The sequence below is a fragment of the Falco cherrug genome, chromosome 16 (assembly GCF_023634085.1).
Source record: "Falco cherrug isolate bFalChe1 chromosome 16, bFalChe1.pri, whole genome shotgun sequence".
Lineage (NCBI taxonomy): Eukaryota > Metazoa > Chordata > Aves > Falconiformes > Falconidae > Falco > Falco cherrug.
In genome coordinates, this window is record NC_073712.1 from 2,635,153 (window position 1) to 2,644,292 (window position 9,140).

A 9,140-nucleotide genomic window follows, 5' to 3' on the forward strand; every position below is an offset into this window, starting at 1 on the left:
TCATGCAGCATGCTTTTCTCATGAATTCTGTCTCTCTCTGTCACTTGCTCAGCCCCTACATCATTGGGACCACCAACCAGCCTGTGAAGATGACCCCAAACCATGGCCTCCATCTCAGCTTCAGGTGGGAATCTTAGAATCATTTGGGTTGGAAAAGACCTTTAAGATCATCAAGTCCAACCATTAACCCAGCACTGCCAAGGCCACCACTAAACCATGTCCCTGAGCACCACATCTACATGTCTTCTGAGCACCTCCAGGGGTGGTGATTCCACCCCCGGCCGGGGCAGCCTGCTCCAGTGCCTGACCACCCTTTCGGTGAAGATGTTTTTCCTCATGTCCAACCTAAACCTCCCCTGGTGCAACTTGAGGCCGTTTCCTCTCGTCCTATCACTTGTTCCTTGGGAGAAGAGATGGATACCCACCTCGCTACAGCCTCCCGGCCGGCAGCTGTAGGGAGCCATGAGGGCCCCCCCGAGCCGCCTCCTCTCCAGGCTGAACCCCCCCAGTTCCCCCAGCCGCTCCTCAGAGCGCTTGTGCCCCAGCCCCTGCCCCAGCCCCGCTGCCCGGCTCTGGACACGCTCCAGCCCCTCACTGTCCCTCCTGAGTGAGGGGCCGAAACTGAACCCGGGGTTGGGGGTGCGGCTGCGCCGGTGCCGAGTGCAGGGGGACGGTCACTGCCCTGGTCCTGCTGGCCACACTGTTGTGCCACAAGCCAGGACGCTGTTGGGCTCCTTGGCCACGTGGGCACACGGGGGGCTCACGTTCAGTTTGCCGTCAGCCAGCCCCCCAGGCCCTTTCCCTCCGGGCAGTTCCCAGCCCCCTGCCCCCAGCCCGCAGCGCTGCGTGGGGCTGGTGTGACCCAGGTGCCGGACCCGGCACTGAGCCGTGTTGAACCTCCTACAACTGGCCTTGGCCCATCGGCCCAGCCTGCCCAGATCCCTCTGCAGAGCCTCCTGCCCTCCCCCACATCAACGCTCCCCCCAGCTTGGGGCTGTCTGCAAGCTTACTGAGGGAGCGCTCGATCCCCTCATCCAGATCATCGATATTAAACAGGAGTGGCCCCAGCACTGAGCCCTGGGGACACCCCGTGTGACCGGTGCCAGCGGGATGTAACCCCATTCCCCACCACTCTCTGGCTTGGCCGTCCAGCCAGCTTTTAACCCAGCACAGAGCACACCCGTCCTGGCCATGAGCAGACAGTTTCTCCAGGAGATGCTGTGGGAGATGGTGTCAAAGGATTTACTAAACTTATCACGTGCTTATTGTACATCCCTGGGGACCATCCCCAGGCTAGCGGGGGACAGAGGCCATCACTTCTGCCCCGGGGCAGTCCTGGGGACAATCCTGTGACTGGGAACCTGGATGAGGATCAATCCCCAGGCCCATGCCTGCCATTCCAGAAGGACCTGTTGCCCCAACATTGGGCACATGCAGTGTGGGGGTGCTAGGAGGTCCCCCTTGAGGGTGCTTGGCGGCTTGTGCAGAGACCCAGCCCCGAACAGCTGACTCTTTCCCCCAGGATGCTGACCTTCTCGAACAACGTGGAGCCAGCCAACGGCTTCCTGGTGCGCTACCTGCGGCGGAAGCTCCTGGAGTCGGACACGGATGTCAACGCCAACAAGGAGGAGCTGCTGCGTGTGCTGGACTGGGTGCCCAAGCTCTGGTACCACTTGCACACCTTCCTGGAAAAACACAGCACCTCTGACTTCCTCATCGGTACGGCCCTGCTGCGTGCCTCCCTCCTGCGCCTTGCACTGCTGGGAGCCCCCAGGGACAAAAAAAACAAAGGAGCTTTGGGAGCTGCTGTGCTGCTCTGTGTTGCCCAAGCCCACACAACCAGAAGCTGGTGGGCAATGCACACAAGCGTTCCTCTTCCCTGGGTGGCATTTCTGGCTGTGCCCTATGGGAGCTGTCACCATGGTGTCAACCAAGGCTACCTGTGTCACTGGCACCCCTCCTTGAGCAGGGAGAGCCGTGTTTCCCTAGGCAGGTCTCCCTTTGCCTCGCTCTGCTTTTGGGGGGTACATGGACCTTGGCAGCCTGGTGACTTGCCTGGGAGCTTGCTCTGCCAGACGCTGCTCCCGGGAGGTGGTCGAGCCCATGGCACCCTGCACAGCCAGGCTTGCCCACCTTGGTGCTGTGCTGCCATGGGCCAGTGACTGGAGCCAAGGGACTCGGCTCCCATTTTCGCTCTCTGCCTTCCCCCCGCAGGTCCCTGCTTCTTCCTGTCCTGCCCCATTGGAATTGAGGATTTCCGGACCTGGTTCATTGACCTGTGGAACAACTCCATCATCCCTTACCTGCAGGAGGGGGCAAAAGATGGGCTCAAGGTACACAGAGCTGCCTGGGACATGGGGAAATAAACCAGCGGTGCTTGGGGATGTGCTGATGCAGCAGTCTAATGGGGCACGGAGAAGGGAGGCACTGGGATTTTGGGCACAGGCGACACCTGTCTGGCCCTGCCCTGCCCTGTGGCTTCAGTGGGACATAGCGCTGTTTGGGGACACTCGGGGTGCCACGATGCCGGCTCTGGCAGATGCTGAACAGGTGGCTGCTGCTTGCTCTCCCTGTGTACAGGTCCACGGGCAGAAGGCAGCCTGGGAGGACCCCGTGGAGTGGGTGCGGGACACCCTGCCCTGGCCATCAGCACAGCAGGACCAGTCCAAGCTGTACCACCTGCCCCCACCCACTATTGGGCCCCACAGCACCGTTTCCCCTCCCGAGGAGCGCACCGTCAAGGACACGACCCCCAGCTCCCTGGACTCTGACCCTCTGGTATGTCCCTGCTGTGCTGGAGTCTGCATGTACGTGTCCCCGTGTGTCACCTCGAGCGGGCTGTTACAGCTGATGCACCAGGGCCTGTCCCTCTGCGCTGCTTTGGCATGCTCAGCCGTGAGCATCCCAGCTGTGCCCAAGGCCAAGATCCTGGTGACAGGGATGGGTTTTGCAGCACCTCTGGGCTTTGCTTTAGCCTCTAAGGAGCTGCTTGGGATGGCTGGTTTGTACGGGAGGGCAGGGAGGGAGGGCCAAGTGGCCTTGGCTTCCCCAGGGCATCTCTCGTCCCACTGGGGCTCGGTGCCATGCTCTTCTCCCTGCAGATGGCCATGCTGCTGAAGCTCCAGGAAGCCGCCAACTACATCGAGTCTCCGGACCGTGAGACCATGGTGGATCCTGACCTGCAGTCAACTCTGTGAGGCCCAGACATGCCAGCCCAGGCAGAGGGGAGCCGCCGCCAGCCACCGCTCCCGCTGGGCTGCTGTTATTTTCCTTTGGTATCCCGGAGCGTGGGGCTGGCGTGCGAGCAGAGGACCAGGGCTCTGGCACGTCCCGGCAGAACGTGGGGAAGCTCAGCTCATCTGTGGGAGAGCGCGAGGTGCCGTCTCTCCTTGCGACCCTGGGGGTAGGAGAATCCTGGTTTCTCTTCTTGTTTTTTTCTGTCTCTATTGCAAACTCTTGGGCTTTGGGGCCAGGGCGACTGATGCAGCCGAGCTCCTGCTCCCGGGAGCCGCAGGAAGGCCCCTGCGTGGGGCAGGGACCCCACAGGAGCCACCTGGGCCAAAGCTGGGGGGCACGGGAGGAGTGTGTGGCCGCAGGACAAGAGTGCGGGCACAAGGGTCTCCAGCTCCCTCTCCACCCAGCCAGGCGTAGCTGAGGGCAGGTGACGACGGAGCCGCTGCTGCAGGGAATGCCTGCCTTGTGCTGGCCGAGGAGGAGTGTGGCGCTCGCTGCTGTCTTTGTACGTTCCCCATGTCACCTGCATGGCAGCCGCTGCGACCAGGACAGCCCAATAAACCCTGCTTTGGTTATTTTCTTTTGTTTCCCCCTCCCATTTTCCTTTGGCCGAGTCCAGACTTCACTTTGGTCCCTTTTTTTGTTCTGGTTCTTTGTTCTCCTGGCCTGGAGCCCGTGGCCCGGTGCCTGCTGCTTCCCTGTAGGCAGCTCCTTTTCCCTTTTGGTTTCTTTTGCAGCTGTTTGTTCCACCACTCAAACCACCTCTGTCATGAAACTGGTGCTCACTGGATATCTCCAGTCCCTGAACCCACCTCTCGGGGCCTTGCAGCTTGGCTGAGCTGGGACTTGGTAGCCAGTGGCAGCGGGATGCTCTCAGAGCAGCCCCTTGCCTGGCAGCTTCCCCCTCCCCAAAGCACAAGGCAGAGTCTGGCCCTGGGGTGGGGTCTTGCCAGGCCAGGATGCCACAGGGCATCCCCTCCCCAAGGTACCCAGCCGTGGCCGAGGCCTGGCCATGGCAGGGGTGTTGCTGCTCCATCCCTGGGCAACTGGCCACCTGCCCCATCCCCTCAGCGCTGCCAGGCCTAGAGGGGGTGGGTTGGTGAGCCATGCCTGGGGTGGTCCCTGTGCCCTTGGCTCCCCGAGGCCCTGTGCCTTCCTGCACCCTGTGGCAGGGTCTTGCTGTGCCCCGTGTCCATGCTCTGGGGACGGCTAGGGCTGCCATATGTCCTCCTGGCCCTACCCTGCAGTGTCACAGGGGGTGCTCCTGGCACAGAGGGGATCAGCCCCAGTGCTGCCACGGTGCCTTAATCCCTGGCTGTGTGGGGAGGGGGCACATGGGGCTGAGGCGACAGCTCTGGCTGCATTGCCCTGTGACTGTCCCCAAAGCCAGCTTGGCTGGGATGGGACGGGGTGCTGGCACTGGCCTGAGCATGGCCGAGCTGGGGCTGCTGCTTTCAGTACCCCTTGCTTGCCCCATGGCTGCAGGGTGCCAGCACCTCCCTCCCTTAGCCCAGCTGCGCTCTGGGCACCCCCTCCTCTCCACTGCCATCCAGCTCAGCTCCCGCATTCAGCTGGGGCCCTGGGGAGCCTTCTGGGGAGCCGTGACCCCCCAGGGCCAGGTCTGCCGAGCCCATCCTGTCCCCAGCCCCTGCCAGGCTGGGGACTGGGCAGCCTCAGACCCTGCCCTGGTGCCATGGCTGGTGTGGCCTTCAGGGACATCTCGCAACCCTCCAAAATGGGCATCTCCTCCGAGACCTGGCCTTCGTGCCTGTGCTGCTCGGAGGCAGCTGCCACCGCTGCCCTTGGTGCTCTCTCGGCCGGTGCATCCCGCCTGGCACATCCCAGCCGTGGCGCGTGTGCCCCATGGTGCTCACTTCGTCTGTCCGACAGCCTCCCCACCGTCTCCCGCTGCCACCCGTGGCCGGCCAGCCCGGCCCCTTGCACAGGGATGTCCCCCCCCATGCGGGCTTGGACGCTAGGGCTGTCTGTTCGCCTTCTCTTGTGTTGCCGCTGTCGGCTAAGGACTCGCTGTAAATAGGTCTGTAGTCGAATGCCCTGCGTGAGTTGGTGGGGCCCTGCTCTGCGCCTCTTTCCTTGTTTCCTGTTTTCTTTCTTTTTTTTTTTTTTCTTTCTTTTTGTACTCAGTGATAACTGTGCTGTGCTGACTTCTTTTCTGATTGTACAAGACACCGGCTTAGCAGCCGCTCGAGGCCGGTGGTGGGGACCCAGCTCTCCACTCCAGCCCCTCTTGCCCCCTTTGGGGCTCCGGTGCCCAGGGCAGGGAAGGGCGCGATGCACCCTTGGGGGCTGTCCCGTGCCTGGGAGCCCTGAGGAGTCCCATGGGCTCACGACCTGCCCTCGCTTTGCATGGCCTGCAGGCAGCCTTGGCTGGGCCTGATTTTTGCCCAGAGAGCCACCAAAATGTGGATCAAACTGTCCCCGTCACCGGCTCACTTGGGGCTGTGCTGCGGGTGTCCCCCAGCCTATTTCCTGCAGATTTGCCCCATTCTTCCCCAGCGTGGCACTGCCTATTGCCCCGTAAGCTCAGCTGGGGTGTGCTGGAGGCGAGCAGCACGCTGGTGTAAATCAGGAGGAAGACCCGACAGGAAGGGCAAGGTTGATGGCAGCGGCGTGTGCTGGGATGGTGGTGCATGGCGGGGGCTTTCACTGGCCTTACCCAGCTGGAGGAGATGGGCCCTGACGGATTCCTCCTGGCTTACACCGAGCACCCCGTGTCCCCAGGCGTGGCACCTGTCTGGGGCGCCTGGGGACCGTGTCCCTCAGGGCTGCCAGGTCTGTGGGCTGAGCCCCTCTGTCCCAGGGGGGACGGGTCCAAGGACTGCACTAACTCATCCCCCTGCTACCCCCGAAGGTGCCGGCTGCCCCCAAGGATGCCTGTCACCCCACAGGAGCCGGTCACCCCCAAGGGTGCCTCTTGCCCCCGAAGGTGCCTGCCACCCCCAAGGGTGCTCGACATGCCTAAGGGTGCCTGTGACCCCCAAAGGAGCCTGTCACCACCCCGCCCCCCCCCCCCCCCCCCCCCCCCCCCCCCAAGGGTGCCTGCCACCTCCAAAGGTGCTCGTGGCCCCTGGGAGCGCCAGGACCCCTCCTGAGGGGGCTGGAGCTGGGAGACGCCAGCACCTCACCCTCCTGCACCCTCGAGCTGCTACTGCCCAGTGGCCTGAACCTTACAATTTTAGCTTTTTTCTATTAAAAAAACAACAACCTTTTTTTAATTAAATAAAAGACAAAATGGACAAATTCCTGTTTTAGATGATCTGTGTAATTGACTGGGTTTTGTGTTTCTTAACTGCATGGTATTCCTGCCCAGGGGTTTTATAGCACTTTTTAAATTTCTCTTTAAGATTTTGGTCCAGATTTCTACTGCTCTCGCCTGTCTTGTCTTTGCTTTTTTCCTTGCATCCTCCAAGTTTGTAAACTCGCTCCATTTTATACCTGATGTTGAGACCCAACCCCACGTTGTACATAGCTGCGGGAACAATCATAGGGAACAAACACCATCTGGACTCTTTCCACGATTAGTTGTTTTTACTTAAAAGAAATTTTAAAAGAAGTATAAAAGGAAGCCAGGAAAAGGCTTGAGGATATTATGAAAGGCAGAAACAAATCCAGCCCTGCACCAAGTCAGCTCCTGCTGCCCACGCTGCCCGCACCAACTGGCATGTCTCTTCTCGGTCGTCTGTCTAACACCATTGGATTCAATAAAGTTATCTCCTGTACTGCCTGGCTGCTGGTCCTGTGTCCCGGCGACCGTGGGCCTGTCCCTGCGTGGGAGAGGGGTAGGACAGTTGTGCTCGTAGCACCACACGTCCACCCCTTTCCTTGGTGGTCACCCCCCTGCAAGACCTGGGGAAGGGGGCTCTGTAGAAACACTCCTGGTTTGAAATCTTGGCTGTGTTGCAAGATGCTGGCGGCGGTTTTGGTGATTGAGACCCCCTCTCCCAAGATCCTGTTCCTGCGAAGCCTGGAGCGTGCAGAAATGCTCCTGGCTTGAAGTCCTGGCAGCTCCGCGAGATGCTGACAGTGGGGGGGATCACCCCCTGGGGCGGCAGGGACAGGTTGCACCTGGAGTGTGCAGGGGCAGTGGTGGGCTCGGGGCAGGTGGGCATCCCCCCAGGCCCCTTTCGCCTCGCCAGGGTTAGTCCCTATCTCCCCTTTAAAAGGGACAGGGTGGTGACAGGTGCCACCCCACATCTCCAGCACAGGGGGACAGATACATGACAGTGTCCCTTGAGCAGCGCCGGGGGGTGAGGAGGAGGCTGCAGATACCAGCTGAGGGGAAGGGAGGTCCCAGTCGTCCCCTGGGTGTCTCAAAAGCTGTTTTCCACTCCGGAGAGCGATGCTGGAGCTGGGACAGATGCTCCAGGAGCCATTGATTAATGTCAGGGTGGTGGTAAGCTGTAACAGGCTGCAGTGGCGAAGGCGAGGCCAGGAGAGGGCACTTCCCGGCAGCTCCGGGCTCCTCTCCATAAGGGTGAGTTCAAGTAAGTTCGCAATCCTGAACCTGGAGGGTGGGGCTGGATTTGGAGACCCATGGCCCCTCATCTGCAGAGGGGCCTGTGCGTGCTCCCCAGCCTGTGCTGGCCTGTGGCCCTGTGCAGGCAGCAGAAGGGTTCCATGCTGGGCCCTGCACCTGGTGACACACAGGGATTTCGAGCTGGACAGCCACGGTGCAGAGCCACAAGCCTTGAGGAACTGGTCCCCTGGCACAGGGGGTTGCAGAAGGACCACGCGGGGACGATGCTGATGCTTCCATTTCAGCTGGACACGTGTGTTTGGGAGAACTCAGCTGCATGTCTCAAGGGTGACAGGCAGGGGAGGGTCCGATCGGTTTGGGAAACAGCACCCGTGAGTCTCTTTGTCTTTCTAATAAGCCCCCTTCATATATGGGCAGGCCACCATAAGGTCCCCCCGGAGCCTTCTCCAGGCTGAACAACCCCAGCTCTCAGCCTCTCCAGCTGCTCCAGCCCACTGGCCGTTTCCATGGCCTCCTCCAGACCAGCTCTAACAGCTCCATGTCTGTCTTGCACTGGGGACTCCCGAGCTCGATGCAGTGCTCAGGTGGGGTCTTACGAGAGCAGAGAGGGACAGAATCCCCTCCCTCAGCCAGCTGGCCACTCTTCTGATGCAGCCCAGGATACGGCTGGTTTTCTGGGCTGCAAGTGCACATTGCCAGCTCATAGCTAACTTTTCATCAACCATATCCTCAAGTCCTTCCCTGCAGGGCTGCACTCCATCCATCCATCCATCCATCCATCCATCCACCCATCCATCCATCCATCCATCCATCCACCCATCCATTCATCCATCCACCCATCCATTCATCCATCCATCCATCCATTCACCCATCCATCCATCCATCCATCCATCCACCCATCCATTCATCCACCCACCCACCCATCCGTCCTCCAAGCTGTACCCATAGTAGGGATTGCCCTAGTCTGGGTGCAGGACCTTACACTTGGCCTTGTTGAAGTTCATGAGCTCTGCATGGGCTCACTCCTCCAGCCTGTCAAGGTCCCCCCTGGGTGGCACCCGTGGCATCCTTCGCCTCAAGTGTATCGGCTGCACCGCTCTGCTTGGAGTCATCCACAAACTTGCTGAGGGTGCCAGGAATCCACTGTCTATGTCATTGATGAAGATATTTAATAGTTCTGGTCCCAGCACAGGCCCTTGAGGGACACCACTTGTTACTGGTTTCATTTTGAATGTCACCACCCAGCCAGTTCCTTATCCACTGGCCGGTGCACCCACCAAACCCTTACCTCCAGCTCAGAGGCAATCCCACTTTGGGGGTGCAGTTGGGGTGTCACAGCTGCATCATGCCCAGGGATGCACTCGGTGCCCACAGGCCTGGGGTGCGCAGTGGCTTCGGGTGACGCAGC

The 9,140-nt window shown here is 60.6% G+C and overlaps 1 protein-coding gene across 3 annotated transcripts in view; it reads left to right on the forward strand.

The window, feature by feature from the left end:
• NAV1 (neuron navigator 1) overlaps positions 1-6,975 on the forward strand; it is a 76,424-nt gene extending 69,449 nt beyond the window's left edge. For all 3 annotated transcript variants that reach the window (XM_055728223.1, XM_055728221.1, XM_055728224.1), the window contains 5 exons: positions 53-124; positions 1,523-1,719; positions 2,215-2,333; positions 2,581-2,778; positions 3,102-6,975. In XM_055728223.1, the coding sequence (XP_055584198.1) occupies positions 53-124; positions 1,523-1,719; positions 2,215-2,333; positions 2,581-2,778; positions 3,102-3,197 (682 nt within the window). In that variant the 3' untranslated portion in view covers positions 3,198-6,975. The remainder of the gene's footprint in view (positions 1-52; positions 125-1,522; positions 1,720-2,214; positions 2,334-2,580; positions 2,779-3,101) is intronic.
• The last annotated feature ends 2,165 nt before the right edge of the window (positions 6,976-9,140 follow it).